The 20,489-nt window shown below is 44.5% G+C and overlaps 1 protein-coding gene across 2 annotated transcripts in view; it reads right to left on the bottom strand.

Annotated features, from left to right (window-relative positions):
* Positions 1-1,486: 1,486 nt before the first annotated feature.
* The window catches only part of STK10 (serine/threonine kinase 10), a 67,162-nt gene continuing 48,159 nt past the window's right edge, over positions 1,487-20,489 (bottom strand). For both annotated transcript variants that reach the window (XM_083725579.1, XM_083725580.1), the window contains 12 exons: positions 19,628-19,762; positions 17,277-17,867; positions 15,789-15,919; positions 14,303-14,426; positions 11,125-11,304; positions 10,343-10,435; positions 10,012-10,141; positions 8,445-8,569; positions 7,292-7,480; positions 6,285-6,410; positions 5,607-5,720; positions 1,487-4,587 (listed from right to left, as the gene is read on the bottom strand). In XM_083725579.1, the coding sequence (XP_083581705.1) occupies positions 4,447-4,587; positions 5,607-5,720; positions 6,285-6,410; positions 7,292-7,480; positions 8,445-8,569; positions 10,012-10,141; positions 10,343-10,435; positions 11,125-11,304; positions 14,303-14,426; positions 15,789-15,919; positions 17,277-17,867; positions 19,628-19,762 (2,079 nt within the window). In that variant the 3' untranslated portion in view covers positions 1,487-4,446. The remainder of the gene's footprint in view (positions 4,588-5,606; positions 5,721-6,284; positions 6,411-7,291; positions 7,481-8,444; positions 8,570-10,011; positions 10,142-10,342; positions 10,436-11,124; positions 11,305-14,302; positions 14,427-15,788; positions 15,920-17,276; positions 17,868-19,627; positions 19,763-20,489) is intronic.

The raw sequence follows: 20,489 nt of genomic DNA, 5'->3' as shown, positions 1-20,489 counted from the left end.
GCCTTACGTTACAAGAAGACTTTTTATTGGTTACAGAAAACACCTTCTCAAATTTGTCACCTGGAAATGCCACATTTTCCTGCATGGTGGTGGCATAGCAGAATAACTATCTGGGCCAATTCTTGTGCCTGTAAGCATGTGCATAGGTGCCTCACCACGCACTCATGGGCCCATCGCTCAACATCCAAAGAAGAAGAAGAAGAGTTTGGATTTGATATCCCGCTTTATCACTACCCGAAGGAGTCTCAAAGCGGCTAACATTCTCCTTTCCCTTCCTCCCCCACAACAAACACTCTGTGAGGTGAGTGGGGCTGAGAGACTTCAGAGAAGTGTGACCGGCCCAAGGTCACCCAGCAGCTGCAAGTGGAGGGGCGGAGACGCGAACCCGGTTCACCAGATCACGAGTCCACTGCTCTGAAACACTACACCACACTGGCTCCCAAGGTGCTGCACCAACAAGCACCCAACAACCCCTCTGCAGGGCCACAAATCCAACTTAATGGTGTAACGTTGGAAAATGTCAACCACCTTTCCTACCTTGGCAGTTATCTTTCCACAAGGGCCAACAATGATGCCAAAATCCAGCATTGCCCAGAGCATGGATCAGAGCTGGTGACCTCTGACAGATCATACAACAGCTAGCCAGCCCAACAACAAATGGTTTTGCTCACATGTGTGTATATGGGGGGGGGTGGCGGAGAGAGAGGACACTTGATTGACAGTCTCTTTTTTATCTCACTTGGTTTCCTCAAGCTCCAGGAAGAGGACTGGAGCTCAAAAACAGAGAGAAACTGTGGGTATCTGGAGCCGAAGTTGTAAAATAGCACAATATGTGAATCTGTGTCTTCTGTACGATGTAATATGTAATGGAAGAAACTGTAATTTACCATTTCCATGTATTTCAGTACATGTGTGCATTTTAAGTATCATTTTCTTAAATGTAAGGTCTCCTAGAACAACTGGTTCCTACTTATAATAAACAATGTTTACTAAACTTCATGACAACATCTGTGCTTGCTGATCAATTACAATCTACTTGAGGGCCATGACAACAGCATCTATTGGTTTCTTTGACCTCAAAAGCACAATATTCCCTCTGTATGTGCAGAATTTTTAAAACGATGTCATGTAATTCCCAGCAACTCCATCACATTGAGGGAATTGTGGAAGCCCTACTCAGCAAAGATGACTGACCCGTCAATGGCAATTTCCACATGAAAACACTATCTAGCACATGTACTGTATAATAAATGGCTAGGGGACTATATGGGGGTCTTCATCCAAGACTTTGCACATGCTTTTATAGGCACTGTAGGTGCTCAATAATTGCTAATATCAAAACAGAAGGGCAACAGATTCAAAATGGGAGATGATGTGACAGCTGATGGTAAGTGCAGGTCTCCCTCTTCACCAAACAGTGTCACCCTTTAGCTATTCTTGGATGCTTAGCAGCAGAAAATTAAAAACAGCTCCAGCTGGTCACAGCTAGCTTTGAGAATTAATAGCTTTATTACCAACACATTTCAATGCACACATTCTCAAAATGAGACAATATATATTTTAAGAAAAGTTTGTTTGGTTCTGAGCCCGAAAGCTGTTGATTGTGGGGTGATTTGAATCTCGGTAAGCAGGAATCAAATTCCATTACGCTCAAGCCAAATTTATGTACAAATACAAGTCAGCACTGCTGACCAAAACCCACAGGCAACAAGTACAAGTGTTCAGGACGCAAATGCAGGCGCTCACCGTGGTAACGTTTTTATTCGATTATTTACATCATAGTGGTTTCCCCCCAAAAGAAAACCCTTTTGGATAGAAGAATCAGGTCCCCCCATGTAAAAAAATATTGTAGTTTTATGCCAAGGAAGAGAAAGAAAAAGTTGGTTTTGTTTGGGTTAGGGGAAAGAGAAAAATAAAGAAAAGTGACACTTTCTTGCCACAAAAGGAGCAGGACATCCTTGCAACACTGCACGAGATAAATATTGCACTTTTGTAAAATTACAGCAGCGCTTAGTAGCAGTAAAGACCAGACTGGCACACAAAGAAAGATAAGCACACACAAACTTGCAGCAGTATTAAAATTAGCAACTCTTGTTTGATTTCTTGGCCAAGGATGAAGACAATTAGATGAACTACTGGCTGACTTATACGGAGATTGAGCTGCATGTGGGGTGTCCACAACATACACAAGCCTGTGCACAATGCAAACGATCAAAAACTTGCAACATAAAGTTAGAACAGAAACTGGCTATCAGGTTTGGAGAAAATTAGGATCTTTGAGTTTTCAGAACACAACCCATTCACAGGCTCTGTTCCAGTTTCTCTCAGTCTCACCAGACAGTATCTCAAAACACAATTATTTAGAACAGGACAGTAACCCCATGGTTTCTGGGTGCACATTTTCTAGCCTCTAAAATATCCAGAATACGGAGTCTCTTAAACAAGACGGTGAAACTGCAGTCTGGCAGCAGCCAATGCATTTGCTAGACCTCTTTTTCCATTCCAGCAAATTAACTCTGAGAACAGAAATCACATCAGCAGCAACATGGCTTTATAGGAAGACAGTGAAAGAAAAGCATTATTTCCTATACAGAGCTAGTGCTGGAAAAGTCCTGAGTGATACACAAAAAGGAACACTGGAGCATTTTGCCAACCTAAGTGCTTTGAGACGGCACAATGAAGTGTGAAGACTTTGTTTGAATGAAGTACCAATGAAGTGTGAAGACTTTGTTTGAATGAAGTACCAAATTTAAACATTTACCACAAACAGCTGACCCAGATAGAGGATTATGTGAATTGCACTGTGCAAAGCATCAATATAGATTTAATGTCTAGGGAAATGCAAATTGGCCAAACTGATAAAGCCTTGTCATTTCCTGAAATATGCATTTTAACAGTGAAATGGGGAGTGAGCAAGGTGTGAGGGGAAAATAACACATCTTTGGTTTAAAAATAGCCTTTGGAAGACTTAAAGATAATGACATGCTGATTATCTTCAGCATTTCAAATGTATCAAATTCTATTCTGCTATATGGGGCTCTGCTTACCTGGATCATTCTGGCTTGCTATAAACTCAGAAGTAGCAGCAAAGGGATACACACTGGCCAAAATGATGGTTTAGGCCAACATCATGTTCTCAAATCACAGCACACCCAATAGTTTATACAGTAGACCTTAAAAAACAAAAACTAAAGCTAGCAACTGATGTCCTATGAAACTCACATGAGATGATGCGAAACAAGATGCCTTTAACCTTAGGCCAGTTGTAAACTTGCTGCTACAAGGCATTTGCACTTTTCTTCTATTTAATATATTGGAAAGAGCAGCCATTAGCTATTGCCATAACCTGAGCACAAGCTTTGCCTTCTGGACCAATTGGGCTGGGGAAAGAAATGGAGACAGGAGAGACAGAACTCCCTGTTGATGAACACAGGGAAAAGAAACCCATTGCCTCACAAAGGGGAAAGTGAAGAGCAAAGACCAGACCTTTATGTTACCCACCATTTTAGGATCTGAACTGTGTGGGCCTCTGCACGGCTTTATTAATTGGGGCAGGTGTGCAAAGTTAAACATTCCAAAACTGGGCAGCATTTTCCACAGCTGACCATGTATATGCAGCCTTCACAACTGTTGAATTGCACTCTAAGTTGGATCATAAGCTTCTCATTGCCTTTGTGGTCAGCCTTTGACTCGGGACTGATTTGATTTAAACACTCCATTTGTATGTTTCAGGTTGTGGCAACTCTTTGAGAAAGGGCAGAAATTGTGTCACACGTTACCAGGGTGGTGTGCTGGGTCACTTCAAAACAAGCTGAGGAACTGATGAGTTTCAATGGGACGGCCTAGATTCTAGGCCTTAGGAGGAGAGGAGAAGGAGCCCTTTGTTTAACTGATGGAGGTCACAATAAAAGCTAACAATTTCTCGTTGTCTTTTGTAAGCTGTGAAGCTGAACTCCCAGTGCTTCAAGGCAGTAAATGGTTTAACCATTAAGACTAAAAGGTTAAGTGAGATCCACTGACAGACATAGCAAGTTGGGCCTATCAGGAGAACTAGTTAGAAAATTAAACAGGCAAGTTTATCAGCAGCACTTAACAGCCATCAACCATCTTTTAGGTCACCAACATTCATCCCTTCAAGAGAGAAAACTGCCCAAGGTTTGGGCAATGGGATCAGCAAGCAGTGTGAACTCTGCACACAACCCCATTAGCTCTACTCTCTGAAGCTCAGCCACAACTCTCCAAGTGCAGCTGGTCAGCACCAGCCAGGGCCACATGAATGGGAAGCTGTCTCATCTCTAGGGGAACAGACCTCAGGCCACATTGGTTGTCTCAGACAAAAGAGGAAATCAGAGATGGCGCAGGAGAAAAGGGAGCCCTGACAGTCCTTTGGGTCAACTTCTCTGTGGACAAAGGCAGGGATTGCCTTTCTGTCCACTAATCCAAGGGTTATGAAGCCTCTGCAGAACTGAATGGGACAAATTTGGCAGGCTTGTTTGGCGACCTTGAAGGCTGACCATCGGGCTCATCACTGAGTTTGAAGAACATTTCTTGCTCTCGCTTCTTCTGATTCAGTTCATCTTCCAAAGCCTGAAATGCGAAGAGAAATGAGCTCAGTTGGAGAAACGCTTCAAGCTGTAATCACTTCACTGTTCTCAGCCACCTGGATTCCTGTCAATTTACATCAGGGATGGGGAAAACTTTCTGGCCAGGAGGGGCCAGATCTTAATCTCCCAAGACCTGGCAGACATCATAGTGATGTCACATGATGCTGCACTTTGATGCCCCTGTTTAATAGCCATTTGCAAACATCCTCATGCTGTTCCTTACATCTCTGAAAATCTGATGTTTAAAGAGCAGTACAGGACTCTTTACAAATGGCAATTTGAAAGCCCTTTTCCTCATTCTTCCTTAACCCTCATTACTCCTTAACCCTCTGAAAATTGGGGCTGCCCTATGCTACTCTTTGAATCTCTAATTTGGGGGGGGGGGGGTTCAAAGAGCAGCATTCAAAGAGAAGAGTTTCCATGGAATGGAAGCCACTTCCCCCTTCTTAAGCAAGGCATGCAGCCATGCAGCCATCAGGTATGATTGTCAGGTGGAGGGTGGGGGCAGCTTCCCAGAAATGATCTGGCAGGCCAAGTTTGGCTCATGGGGTAGAGGTTCCCCAACCCTGGTTTATGTATATGAGTTGTCAAAAATGAAAGAAAATTAGATGAAATTAGAGGGGGAGAGAACCAAATCCAAAAACCTAAATTTGCAACATTTCAGAAATAGGTTGATGTAATTCAACCCTCCTCCAAATCCAAATGGTTTATTTATTTCATTACAGTTCTGAATAGCTTCTTAGGAAGCATCCCAGACAATAACAACATATAGAACACTTTCAAATATAAAAACAATTTTAAATCCAATAAAAATACAGACTGGAATAAAAATTACTGCTAGCATTTCAATGAACACAAAGTATTCCCCCCGCCCCGAGTATTTGATTTGGCAAATTGATCTGAAAGTCAAAAGTTCAATACTGAACCTTTGATTTCTAACCCCCCCCCCCCACCAATGATAATGATGTTTGAAGCTTTATTCCAACTTTCTTTAGCTGTCACCTTTTTTCGTGGCCTCAGCTTATCCCGCCAGTCCTTCAAGTTCTGATTGTGGTTTTCATCCAGAGCTTTCAGTTTCTGGGTCTCATGTTCAACCAAGAGATGGCACTTCTCATTCTATAAAGATTTAAAACATCAGAAGAAAAACAAATGAGGGAAGCTCTGCAGAGCAAAAAGGTCAGTATCAAATCCAGCATCCCTGCTGACTTGATTTATAAACCCAACATCACTTTCCAAGACCAGGAAAGAACAAGATTTACTTCAAAAGCAACAAAATCCCAACTCATTCTATGCTCATTCCAGAAACCTTTTGCTTCCACTCAATTTGGAGCTAATGAATGTCATGGTTAGAGGCTGCTCAGCCACAAACCCCATTGAGAGGCTTTGGAAAATTCACTCTCTCCATGTCTATCATACCTCACAGGGTTGCTGTGAGGATTAAATGAGATAGCCTCCATATATATACCATCTTTATGGAAATATAGGATGCAAAATGTCACAACATGCCAGAAGCAAAAACAAGAAATACTGAAGCACATTTTCCATTTCTGGGAGGGTTTTGTTGTCAGGTAGGATGAACCAACTTTTCAGAATGGATGGCAGATTTTTCTCTATGAGCCAAACTAGTGGCACGCCACACCCCGCCCAAGCATCCCTAAAGCTGAGCTGGTGTTAAGTTACCTGTAACTGTTGGAGTTCATTCATGTTGCTCTCACACTGGGCACTCATATCCTTCGTCTGCATCTCATGTTTCTGCTGCTGCTGCAGTCGCTCAGCTTTCTGCCTTTTTTCCTCCTGCTGTGCAAACTGAAACAGAAGGGAGCAACCCAACATCACTATCGTTCACTGTGGTTTTAAATCACCAGGCTATGTTCACAGGAATTTTAAACATGGCTCCCTACATTTTTTATATATATACCAGGAGCTAGAATGCTGCACAACGAAGACATGGAGGGTCACAAATGTGAGAACAATTTATTTTCAAGGGGAAATGCCCCCTCTCAGCTTCTACGATAGGAGTAGGACCCTCAAATACATGTACTCCTTTGATATCTGTTGGTGTGAGCACAATATGATCTGATTCCACGGCACCTTGTATTAGTTGCACCACAGGTGCCAGAGCAATGCAGGGGGCATAGCTATGACCTTCCCACCCTTCCATGAAACCATTAACAGGTGTTGCAGGAAGGTTTCTTGAGCTACCCACTGTCTGAAACCCTCTGGCAGTATTAACTTGTGCTTTATATAGCATTGGAGCTTAAAACGTCAGTGATATCAGATGGAACTGAGCAAATATCTGTCAACAGCCTGGACCAGTGGCTTCTGGAAGTACATGCTGTTGAGCAAGGGACCCTCCATGTATAGTCTACAATCGTCCTTTCCACACTGGGTGAAAGATTCCTGCATTGCAGGGAGTCGGACTAGATGATCCTCGTCATCCCTTCCAACTCTACAATTCTATGATTAACAGTCCTCGCTTGCAGGAATCCAAATGCAGTGTCACTGCCTCTCAGCCTAACCTACCTCACAGGTTTGTTGTGGGGGTTAACTAATGAGTTGGGGGGCGGGAACTGTGTGTGCTACCTTGACCTCATTGGAGAAAAAGGTGTGATATAGATGAATGGATGAGTGAATGCACGCGCCACAAATCGAATCCTTCCGTCAAGGGTTCTAGTGCTATCCTTCACCTGTTTTATCTTCTCCCTCTGTTCTGAGGCGCTTCCACTGGAGCTGATATGGAGGCTCTTCTTATACATGGCCATGCGGGTCTTCCCTTCGCTCCTCTGAATTTTGGGGAGACGGCCTTTCTCTTGCTGCTGCCGAATTTTCAGCTGCTCCATCATTCGCTGGTTATACCGTTGCATTTGCTCACGCTCCTGGAATAGCAATGGCAACCCAGGGTTGGGGTGCGGGGTGAGGAAAGGTTAGTCAATACAATATATGTTGCAAGTTTACAGTCAGAGCGAATGGTGACATTGGATATTTGCCCAGGGTAATATTCAACAGACCACAAAGGGGACAGACAAAGATAGTGCAGGTTTAGCTTAAGGAAAACAAAACCACTTCTATGAAGATTCACCATGGCTTACTCCAGGGGCCCCGTCAGAGAAAAGCTGATGGAAATGTAACAGACACTATGGCAAGAATATTTTGATATTTGTCCTATTGAAGCACACTCACACACACACACACACACACACACTAACTGCATGAGAGAGCAGCTGTGCTGGCCTGGGTTGATGAGAGTTGTAGTCCAAAACATTTGAGGGCACCAGAATGGTGAAGGCTGGACTAAAGTAAATGGTGGACTCTTCTTCATTGGAGGTTTGTAAACAGAGGTTGGATTGTCATCTGTCGGGGATTTTTCAGCTGTGATTCCTGCATTGCTGAGAGTTGGTCTAGATCAGTGTTTCCCAACCTTGGGTCTTCAGCTGTTTTTGGACTACAACTCCCATCATCCCTAGCCTGCCAGATCAGTGGTCAGGGATTATGGGAATTGTACTCAGAAAACAGCTGGAGACCCAAGGTTGGGAAACACTGATCTAGATGATCCTTTGGTTTCCATTCAACTCTACAATTCTATGGGTCTATGAATCTATAAGCACAAAACTGTACTCCTATAACTGACCATAGTTATTCCGTCTCTGGACTTTAACCATAGTCAATGCAGTCAAACATATAAATATATGCAGTACTCACACCCAATGCAAGCGAGCAACAGGGAGGCCATTTTCTGTAAATCTGCTGAGGTCAATTCTTTTACAGCAACTCCACACCTTGCTCATCCGTAGGAAGCATTAGAGTCATTAAAGAAAATAAATCAGACTGAAACTCCGCTACCTTCTCGTGTTTCCGGACCAGTTCATGCCTCTGGAGGAAATACTGGTCTTTCAGCTGTTGCTTAATAAGCTGGTGTTTCTCCTGTAGGTGGTGCTCTTCCAGATCCCAAATGGTAGCTTCCCGATCTGAGAAAAAGGTATAAAATAGCATATGGTCATTACACACTTTATCAATCACATGCGATTCCAGAAGATAAAGGGACTTCCCAATGGTGGCTGGTACCCACGGGGAACAGTAGGGCAGAAGGCAGCAAGACCCACAGCAAATGGAGCCAGAGCCAAAGACAGGCAGAGCAGGCCAAGCAATTCTAGTTGTATCCCCATCCTCCTCCCTGCAAAATTCTATAACGGCAACACTGAGACTGAGGAGGAAGATGACTGGCAATGCCACTTCCTGGACTGGTTGCCAGCGAGAAGGCAAGATGGTGGAGGCTGGCTGAGGGTCAAATAAGGTGGGCAGAGCTATTCCCCACTCGCCTTAATGGACCATCCTCCACTGGAGAATCCAGTCATTTCCCCGCTCCCCTTTCCAAGCACAACCACCACCTCAGCCTAACCAAATACTCAAGGCAAATCTGCAGGGTAAGCTGACCAAGGAAGGGAGAGGATAGTATGCAAGAAAGAGAAAAAGAAGCACAGACTAGCAGGGCGGTCTAACCTTTCATACCAAGTGGGCCACAGGAGTACTATGGAACCCAAAGGTTGCACACTGCCTTGTCACATGGGGGGAGGTCAACATTTGGTGTCCCCGCCTTCTCAAAGCTGGGAAAGTGCTAGCCAGGTTTTGGGAAGGAGGTGGGAGGACTCCAAGATCCTGCCAGAGCCCTCACGTCTCCTTCCGAAAGCCCAGCGCTTCGCTTACCTAGCTTTGGGAAGGCAATGTGAAGGCAGCACAAGGGCTGCCCGAGAGCCGCCCAAAAAGGCATCAAGGGCAGCATGAGGCCCTTGGATCGCATGTTGGACCACCCTGGACTCAATGAAGTCTGACTCCAGGCTCAATCACTGTCCCTTAATGCCATTTATACTCCTGCAACTCCTGGTGCTGCCAGGTCTATACTTGAGGGGTGAGATGATAAGAAAGGCAGGAATTTCTTTGGGCAGAGGTGCAGAAGGCATGAAAGAAGGATGCAGAAGGGGCAGAAAGGCGGCTAGAGAATACTTTCAGTTAAGAGAAAAGTGCTATACCCCCTTTTCCCCCTTCCAAGGCTGTATTGTGGCTATAAGCTATTGGGAAAAACTGCAGCTTGAGACTGCTTGGCTACTCTTTCCAAATTACATTGTTTGTTAATATTACTACTACTGAATGCTTTGACAGGACGTGGCATGCTTTTTGCTACTGTCTTTGGCGCTATCTCACCTGCTCACTTACAGTTATGTCAATAACTCTCTTGAAGGAAACTCACCCCACCTGGTGTCTTGAGGGTGTTTTGAATCCCATCCCCATCAGCCCCAGCATGCCTGACTAATGGGAGCTGTAGTCCATCAACATCTGGAGGGCACCAAGTTAGAGAAATCTCCTCCCCACTTCTTCTTTTTTTTGGGGGGGGGGGGGAAGAACACACTCTCACCCCTCATAAGCTGTTGTTTTTTGTTGAGGCACTCTCGCTCCTTGTCACAGATCTCCTTCCGATTTTGGGTGGTGATATTCTTCATGGCCTGTTCCAGATCCTCAGCCTGTTTGGCTTCAAACTCTTGCTCCTGGAAGAAAGGAGATAGGAACAAAAGAGATGCTCTTATTGGTATGATGCCTAAAACTTTTCTTGTGAGTGAGAGCAGGATGGGTGGTATGATTCTGCTTCCTCATCCTGCCTTACTCATCCTGATAACTGGGAGGCAGGGAATCAAATGTGTCCATATGGGTCTTGGCCACACCACGGACTTAATATCTCTAGAGCTTACCATGACTTGCTTTCTCTGTGCAAACTCCTCCATCTTTGTTTTCATGGTCCCCTTGCGCTGTTGTCGGGGAAGCTTCTCAATGTCACTCTTGAGCTTGAAATGAAAGACACCAACAAAAGTTCTTACTGGTCCAATTTCCTAACAAGTCTGAGCAAAAGTGATTTATCACGTTGGCTGTGTCACCTGATGGTTTGGCTTTCAGTTTTATGCTGACATTATGCTATCACTTTGATTTGCTTTCATTTCACCCTCACCTATTTTTCTGTTAGCGTTTCTTACGTCTCTTGTTTCTGGGTGGGGGTGGTTCTTACGTTTACATTCTTCCCTGGCAGCATAGTTACAGACAAGTGAATTTAGAAAAAGGGTAGGGAACCCTCGGGGCCTAGGGACAGAATGTGACCCTTTGGCCTCTACCTGGCCCTCAGCAATCTCTAGGTCACGCTCCCTGCCCTGGCTGCACCCCTACCCACCTCCTCAAGTGCTTTTGCCTGGATGGAATGTGCCCCTGAGCTGTGACAATGGAGGATGGGCAGGTGTCTGTCTGTGTGCATTTGCATAGCTTCTGTTTTGCTGTTCGCTGTTCACTCTCCTCCCTTTCTTCAGCACCCCTAAATCTTGGTGCTGTGCCCTCAGCTTCCCTTCTCTTGCACAGCTTGTCTGTGACATGAGAGCACCTCAGCCAATGACAGCAAGAGGACTGAGGGGGCTTTCAGATAGGCCAGTGCCAACAACTAAATCTAAGATTTCCCTGTGCAAGATTTTGGCCCAACGTTGACTCTCACCTCCTTCTTCCTTTGCTTCAGCTGCTCCTGAAATTTAACAAGATCTCGTTCCTGCTCAGCACGGATACGCTTGGACTCTTCACGGCGGCGCAGCGTGTGCTCCTGCTCCATCTTTTCAATTTGCTGCTTCTGCTGACGTTCCAGATTTTCCAGTTCGGTGTCATAGAATTTCTTCTTTGTCTATACGAGACCAAAGAGAACATTCAGACTTCCTTATACTTAGTTGAGAGATTTGACTACATTAGTATTTTGCATCATTTAGTTAATAAAGCAAAGTGCAAAGGCACAACTTAAAATGAATCCACCTTAAGACTTTTTTGAACATATCCAAATCTTGTTGCATCTCTGAGCATTAGCAGTTCTAAATACTGAAGGCACAGTGCCTGGGGACAGCGCATCCTTGGTAGTCTCTCTTCCCATACAAGCACCTCACACATCAACAGTGTTTCAGGCAGGGGGCTTTCCCAGACCTACCTGGAGATGTTGGAGATTGAACCTTGGACATTCTGCATGCAAAGCAAATCCTCTACCACTTGGCTAAGGTCCTTTCCCCCCCATATATGGAATAAGACTGGTGAGAGACTATGACAGGGCCCTTTCAGTAGTGGCCTCTGTCCTATGGAACTCATAAGCCTAGGGAAGCTTGCCTCACTATTCTGAAACCAGAATAAAAAAACAGAGTTTCTAAACCACTGGTCTACATCTTGTGGGTCTGGTTCCACTAGTGGTTCGTGACCTGATCCAATGAGGGTTGCAAAAGGAGCACTGCCACCATGAAAATATATTAAGAAAAGATTAAGAAATGAGTCCCCAAATGCATCTTTGGGTGAAACGGTAGGTCTGAAAAAGGCTGAAGATACCTGTTCTAAACAATAAGAAAAGGATTAAAAATATGTTTTATGAGATGACATTGCGATTTTTAAAAAATTAAGCTCATACACTGAAGGTTTTGTGAACATTATTTGTAAAAAGGCTGATTTGTGAGAAATGTGAGTTGCTTTAATTGCTTCCATTGTTGATATTGTTTCTTTGCATGCCATATTTTATATATATACTCTGTGTAAGCTACCTCACAGAAACGGAAGAGAATAGTAAACAAGCTGCAGTAGCCTTCTAGTTCCCTCACATATATACGGCAGGGAGCAGACTAGGAGCTGGATGTGTGTGTGACAATGTTCTCTCCTGCCACACACCTGGATCTCCTAAGCAGCACTGCCTTCTGACACATTTAGCAGCAGAGATGCCTGGAGGGCTTGAGCTGGAGCAAGCAGATGAGATGGCTGCATCTGCTTACAGGCTGTGGCTGAAGCAGAACAGGAAAGAATGCTCGCCCGCCTTTTCCTCAAGAAAGGAGAAATATCTGCCAGCAACAGGACTGAAACCAGCGCACAGGATTTTGGCAGAGTTTTACAAGAATATTTGGGCTAAACCAACTCAGTGAGAGGCAGGCTGAAGGAACACCCAATAATGGAACAGTCTGCATGTGCAAACTCTACACTACTCCCTCTGGTTCAGATAATACTTCCCCACCCCCGCCCCACTTTCCACACCACAGTGCCTGTGCAGCTATTGCACTTCCTCCAAAACCTTTCACACCTTCAGAAAGCCTTCTTCCCAAGGGAGATCTTAACTTACATAAGGGTGAGAAATGGAAACATTTTCCAAACATACTGAGGCTTAAGCACAGCAGAGTCCTAATGAAAATGCATTGTGTGGGTCACACATTTAACTGCTGCAGACAGAGCTACTGACTACTGAATTCCATTTTAAAGGAAGGCTGGGAAGGAACCAAGTCACACCACTTGTCACTCTAACTCAGTACTGGCTACATTGACTAGTAGGGTCTCTCTGGGATTTGACAGGGGCCACTGTCTGACGTTCCCTTAAACGGAGCACAGTACATGACATTGCTAGAGACACCTTGTGTGGGGGATTTTGTCAGGGGCCCAGCTCAGCCCTGTAAAAAGTTTACCTGTGGTCTCCTAAGGTGAGTCTCAGTCAATCTACTTGCACAGATCCTTGAAGGCCTAATAACCTTTTGCAACCCCCATTGTACACCCTTTGCCATTCTTTTAACTGTATGCCATGGGGGCTGGGAAGGGAAAGGAAGGAGGAGCTGGCTTTAGCAATACTTAAAATATGGAACAAGCACACATGCTGCAGAAAACTGGGGACTCCAGCCCCCAAATACATGTCCTCGCTTTTAAGCAGAAATGAAAATGTGGAATATCTGCATGAGAGAGTTCGGGAAATTGATAGGCATATGAGGATATGTATATGGGGAGTGCCACAATAGCTGTGAATGTGTTGTGTTGCAGTTTCAGCAAGTGCCTCGTTATTTCTGATTCCACAAGGTTTCCGGAAAATTTGAAGGCATACAGGAACAAGCTGAAACTGTTCAATTAAAAATATGACAATCTTGCATTGTCTCCTTATCCTGTCAGGTTTAACACACAGGAAGAAACACACACTTTGAAGCATCCAACCTATGCTAAGCTATTCTTTGCAGGAATGCTATAACATGGCTTCAGAGATGTTACTTTTCTTCTTGGCCAGATTTAAAATCAACACTGACAGAAAGAGAAAGAACATCACAAGTTCTACTGAAAGACTCCAGAATATGTAAAAGTACACATGTATTTATTGGGGGGGGGGGGGAGAAATAGCCTGAAGAAAATGTCACCTTTTTTTAAAAAAAAAGGGGGTGGCGGAATATATTTGAAACTGAGAAAGATTCACATAGGGTTTTAAGGCCTATTGTTTTGTTTCCACAACATTTCTTTTTGACCCCTCAAACGCTGGGCCATTGCAGCAGATGTCTCCAGCATCCGAGGTGACCACTTTTCTTGTTGAACTGCTGCAAAGAAAAGGCCTTCTGCCACAAGAGTAGCACCAGAACACAACCAACGCCAGACTGGATGGAAATGTCCATTTACAATGGCTCTTCCCCTCGCCACATAGCCCCAGCATATGGAGGGAAAAGCTATTGATTCCATCAGCATGCCTCCAGTTTCATTCCTAGTGGCTAGCGTCCTGCCTAGTCTGGCTAACAGGTTATACAATATATGCCTTGTGAGCGGTGTGTTTCTCCTCTCCCCACTGCTTCCCACCAGCATGCGGCCCGATATCTTTGAATAAGAGGGAGGGAAGAGGAATTAGGCTTCTCTTTGCCACGTACGTGCATTTCCTGCTCAAAGCGCTTCAGCATTTGCTCCAACTGCAGGTGATGCTTGCTGGTCAGCTGGGTCTGGTTCCGGTGCTCCTCTTTCTGAAGCAGACGCAGCTCCCGCAACTCCTGGCGCCTATAGGATTAAAGTGGAGAAGAAGTTCAGGAGTGGAGGACCAGCTCTCCCTGTAATGCCAGGGCAAGCGGTCTCTGGAAGCTAAAAAAAGGGAGGGGGAGACAAGGAGCACAATCCATACTAAAATAACCACAGGGGTGACTGACTGAGTGTTCCTAGTGTCAGAAACGTTGCTTCAAGGAGTTGCTGCCTCCTTGTGTCACAGCTACACTTCTCACCACTTGTCCCTTTCAGGCAGGATATTGAGAAGGGGCTGCTTCCCTGTACGGCAGCCTTGAATTATTCACCTTCCTTGTACAGACACTTTGAATAAATAGACGTACAATATGACCCCACAATGAACTATGAGGAAGCATACCTCACTGACTGAAGCCCAGCGGCCTCAGACAAATGCTACAAGCTATAGTTGTGGGTCTCCCCTGATCATTTTTAAGTTGAGGATTAGAAAGTTGGTGTCACCTGTCGGATTTTGTTTAGGTTGTAGACCTATCAACAAGGTAAGGCTTTCGAAAAGTATGCTTTTGCAGCTCTGTGAAGAGAAGTACCTGAATTTGCTGTTAGACACTTATCAGAAACTGCTGTACGTCTACAGTGAAGTCCCCATTGATCCCCTAGTTCAGGAAAGGGGATGGGAAGAGAAGGGAGGGAGGGAGGGAGGGAGGGAGGGGAGAGAGAGAGAGAGAGAGAGAGAGAGAGAAAGAAAGAAAGAAAGAAAGAAAGAAAGAAAGAAAGAAAGAAAGAAAGAAAGAAAGAGTCCTAAACTCATTGGTCAGTATTTATATTGATTTTATGCCAAAAAACAACTAAGTTGTGGGCTCTGGACCACAGACCAGAGCAGTTTAAAGGCTGTTCACTGTCTGGCACCAGGCTATATGGCAGTGCTGCTGCCAGGTTTTTGTTCCACACCATCCTTGATGAGCACCTTGACTGCTCATGTCCACCATTTGCCATGTCAGAGAGGAAACCTATGAATTTGAAGACAGTCACTTCACTAAGCAGGAGAACCACCAGAAGTGGCACTTTAAAGCAACAGAACAAAAACAGGTCTGGCTTCACGAACACTTCTAACAAGCTGCTATATACACCATATAGCAACAACCTTAATTTGTACACTTAGATAGGCTCTGGAAATGGCCATAACTCCCTGTTACTCATAAGGAGATCATGTTTTTACAGATCTGCCGCATTCATGCTATATTTTTAACTGCCCAAAATATATTGTGTGATGAGTCCCCTGGTTCCCTACCACTTCATACAACTCTATGAAGAAAGTGAAAAGCATAGAGAAAACCATATTCTGAGAAAGCCTGGTGTGTCCGTATCTCTACCCTCCCCTGAAAATCCCCCTGATTTTCAGCTTGCCTGAGGAATCTCATCTCTTCATCTTTCTTCTCATCCTCACTGATGATTTTAGAGGTAGTGACGCTCACTTCTACTCCATCCACAACAAATCTCCTGGTCCGTTTCAGTGTCATCTTCTGCATTTTTGCATCCTATGTAATCAATCGAATGTTTATTATGGTGAACCAACCATTAAAGAAAATTACATTACATATATATATCTCACAGCCTAATAAGAACAAAGGCGACTAAAGTTGGGAACTAACAATCACAGGGGATCTAGGATTTATTACAACATTCAGATTTATTACCACCCGTCCAATAATGGTTTTATGAGACTCTTCAAGGAAGATAACTCAGGAGAGACTTTAAGAATCAGCTATCTCATGTAGGAGTAAATTTTGTGTCCTGGCCCCTTGATAGAATCAACCATTAAAACAAATAAACACACACACACACACACACACACACACACAGTTTCAAGCTCTACATGACTGCAAGGACAGCAACAATCTTTGAAGTGAAATTTAGCAAATCTGTGTAGGATCTTGGAGGGTAAAATGTTAACATGTGCTGACAAAACCACTTTACTGTATTTAGGTATCACATGCCAACAATTCAGCAAAAGAAACAGAGATAAAGAACAAAAAAGAAAAAATGTTGGATTGGGGAGATTAAGACATAATTTAATGCACACCTGACTATCCTACAGTTATTTTTAAGAAGAGCATCATTAGTGTCAGGAGCAGTGGGTTGGTGGAGACGAGAACAGAAAGAAGTGAACATTTCTGCCAAAGAGACTCAAATTCTGAGAGGGAACCAAAAGTGCAAATCAGGCCTTCCACAAGTATGCTTCACTTGCATAATCAGAAATATTTACAGCATATTTAAATTTTTGCTAATCTGAAGTAACTTTGGGAATCAGTAGGGGGAGAGTAAAGTTCAAAAAAGGACAGTCCACTGGAAAGTAAGAATGTGATGTTGGCAAGGGGCAGGCAAAATCTAGAAGTGGCTAATGGCTAGCCAATTCTCTGAGCATTCAAACAGAGCTTGAAAACACTCCTGAAATCCTGAGTGCTAGAATGCCAACCTCCTCCCCACTCCCTCCCAGAAGAAGAAGTCAGGTTCTCACAACATCAGACATGCCTCTGGAGGCCAGAAGTTGTCATGGGCCTTGTGATGCCAGCTGAGATGGGGATGGAAGGATGTGTCAGAGAATAAGTACTCTGGGATTGAAGGTGGGGAGAGTTCAGGCAGTGATGGGGAAGAAGGCTCCATTCCCAGCACCACTGGACATCCCAGCAAGAGAGGAGGAGTTGGTTGAGTCAGTACCTTTCTACAGATCAAGGAACAGCCTTCGCTAACATCCTCCCACTTAAGTTGCAAAATATGAATAAGGAAGGAAGTTTGTTGGAGAATGAGTTAGAGAGATATCTTGCTTAAAGGTTTGCTGAGTGAAGCCTGGTTTCCATGATACACAAATCCCACTTGGTGAGCCCAAATTCTTACCTTGAGAGAGAGGGACCCGCTGCCTCTGTTCAGGGACAGGTCGGTAGACAAGGAGATACTGAGGTCCATGCTCTCTGAGGCAGAGGTGCTACCTGAATCAGAGTCCTGCTTGGAGCTGCCATCCTCAAACTGAGAGGAAGAACTCAAACTCCCATTGGGGAGCTTCTCTTCAACTGGCGTCTCAAGGAGGCTGCTCTCTGGCCGGCTTCCCACATTGGAATCATCTTTGCTTACTGGTTCAGTGTCCTTATTTTGGTAGACAAGACTGCTGTTCTCGGCTGGCTTAACGTTCTTGTTGAGTTGCAGCAACTGGGGGCTGGCGTCTGGCTTTTCTTTGGCATTGGCTTCATCTGTGTAATCATCAATTCCAGACAAGTTTGTACTGCTGTTGTTTTTGCCTGGCTTTTCGTCGCTAGCCACTTCCTTTGAAACCTTGTTGCCCTTCCCATTTATGGCTTCAGTGACTTGCTGTAGAGGCAACATGGGTCCATTGGCCACAAGTGACAAGCCGTTTTCTGGAGACTTCTCTTTTTGCAAACTTAGCTGGCTCTGGCTTGGCACAGAAGAGTCCCTCTTATTAGCATCAAGGGGCTGAGTAAAGAAAAGGGAAAGAGAAAGGTCATAAATTTTGACTTTGTTCTCCTTAAAAAACTTAACTGAGGAGTCAAATACCGAACATATGCATTGAGAAATGTACTGGTTTTTTTAAAAAAATGACCAAAATGTCCTCTGCCTCTGAATATTTGTAGTGTAAGGAGACCATTGAAACCTTGAACTAGCAGATTTTTTGTCTTCTACTTTTTGTTTCATTTCAAATAATTGATTTAAAAAATATATTATATACTATCTTTCACCAGAGCAGCTTACATAATTAAAAAGCTAGAAAATAAAAACACATGAATAAAACTGGCAGAAAAAACAAGTACCATCAACAAGCTCTAAAAATTTGTCATGGGTGTCATCTCTGGGAGCTCTTTAAGCAACAATTGAAGACTCTACTCTCCCCCTTACATCTTGGGGGTTGAGTGGAAGGAGGAGTGAAGAAGACCTGCCTGCAATTCCTGACACTGAGTTCTCAGCCTCCACAAATGAGGACCTCCTCAAGGACAACAGTTGTGTTGCTCTTTCCACTTCTAAAGGTAGTTCCAGAGTTGGGAGGAAGAAGGAAACACACAGCCACTTGTCCTCAACACCCTCACCTCCCTTGAGGAGCCAGGCTTGCATTTCCTAATTGCAGCTTCAGTCAGAGAGGAAGCACTCCTTAACTTCTTTCCCAGGACTGGCACCGGGTGCTTGAGTTTAAGGGAACAATGGGTTGGGGGTACAGGTGTAGGACACAGAGCAGTGACAATTAGAGCTTCCATGAGAAGAGTTTTCGGTTTGTTCTCATGAATGTTGAGAAAGCACCTCTCTGGGCGATTTCAACTACCCCCTTGAAACTTTGTCTGTTTTCTGTCCAAGTCCTAGACAATCGAAGGAAGTCTGCAAAAACTCCAAAGTCTGGTTTGCCAGGCTCCAGGGAACGGTGTTGTGCCTGAAGCAGTTTCATCATTTTCTCCACAGAAACATTCCATGTAGGATAAGGAACATGCCCCCCGCATCCCTTGCCCTGGGTCAGAACAGACCTCTTTTCGATTGGAGCCCTGGCATCAGCCATCAACAACATATTTAATCTTGCCAGTTGTTTCTGAACTGCTTCCATGAATGAATGAATGAATGAATGAATGAATGAATGAACGAATGAACGAATGAACACACACACACAAATACAACTTCTCCTATAGCCTCCTATCTGCACAAGCCAAGCCCAATACCAGCCAGCAGGATCCAGGGCATAAAACACATTTTTATTCCCAAATGGCACAGGGACATTTTCCCTGGGGCAAAGGAGGCAGTAGACAACATCTTCCCATGTGGCTGTTTTAGCCATATAATGAGTGTACACATGAAGAGACACATTCAGCATTAACTTAGCAGACTTCTCTCACGAGAGGAAAGCGAAGGGGCTGGCTTTCTGCCCATCACATTGTTTCCAGGGCTTGTTGGCTGCTGCGTGAAGAGGAATCGCTCCCCAACCAAGGAGGCATTTTTCCTGTCCACCTGCATGAGAAACAACAAAGTGGCTCCCCGCCCCCACCCCGAGCAAAACACAGTCAATGCCAGGGTCAAAGGTGGCCTTCAGTTTACTTTTCTGTATCTAGCTAGCTTTCGTTGTGAAAGCTTTTTGAAAAATATAAACATTTTGTGTATTCCCGCAGGTGTTGGGGTTTGCCTTCCTTCTGAAAAAGAAGTGTTTCCTTCATGCACCAGGATAGATAGAAAGAATGAAAGACAGAAAGAACGAAACTTACAGATGCACATTCTGGTGAGTCATCCTCTTCTCCTTCCTCTCTATTGTCTTCAATTTCCTCCATCACTTCAGCCTTTGCCTCAGCCACAAGCTCACGTAGGGCTCTGTTAGTAGTGACCTTGCTGACAAAAGGATGCTGAAAACCAAGAATGTGTGAATGTATTGGAATGAATAATCCTGCAACCCAAGTCATGATGATTCAAAGTGGACTTCAGGGGCCACTTTCAGCTGCTCCCCCCACCCCTGCCCGAATTCATTCATGCAAGTAGACTCATAAGAAATGTAATCTCTCATACAAGTGCTATGGGCAGTCTGCATCCTCTCTAGCTTTGAAATGGACATGCTAAATCACAGGCAGTATTCTTGGGAGCAAAACAGTCTCTCCAGGAGGCAATACAGGGACCAGAAGGGCATTTTGTAATACCATTCGATCCCTGCATGTGTTGTGAGGGCTCAACTAAGTTTGTGGCACAGTTGTGCTTAGATGGTTGGAGAAAACAACTACCCAAGTAGAAAAAAAATGCAAAGATGTGGAATACTTGTCTCTCACAACTGCAGGGAACAATTCTTTCTTTTTCCCTTGCAGGTGAAACTATGGGGGAAGAGTTTCAAAACACCTTGATTAAAACTGAGCAGGATTGCAGTGAGGCAGACAAAAATGTATCCTCATGGGTCACATTCAATCCATGGGGCAGCAATTGGCTGTAAGTCCTGGAAGACCTGCTCCCTCCCAGCCTTGCAGGTCTTTTCCCACATGACCAGGGAGGGCGAGGCCCTGACTGACTCCAGCTACAAAAGCTGAGGCTGGTGAACAGAATCTTGGCCTGGGGTATCTGTATAGGGTGGGGTTTTTTGCAGGGGGC

The sequence above is a fragment of the Podarcis gaigeae genome (genome assembly GCF_964106915.1).
Source record: "Podarcis gaigeae genome assembly, chromosome: 2".
NCBI classification, from domain to species: Eukaryota; Metazoa; Chordata; class Lepidosauria; order Squamata; family Lacertidae; genus Podarcis; species Podarcis gaigeae.
Note: the sequence above shows the minus strand (reverse complement) of the source record. Positions and strands in the feature narration are given on the sequence as shown.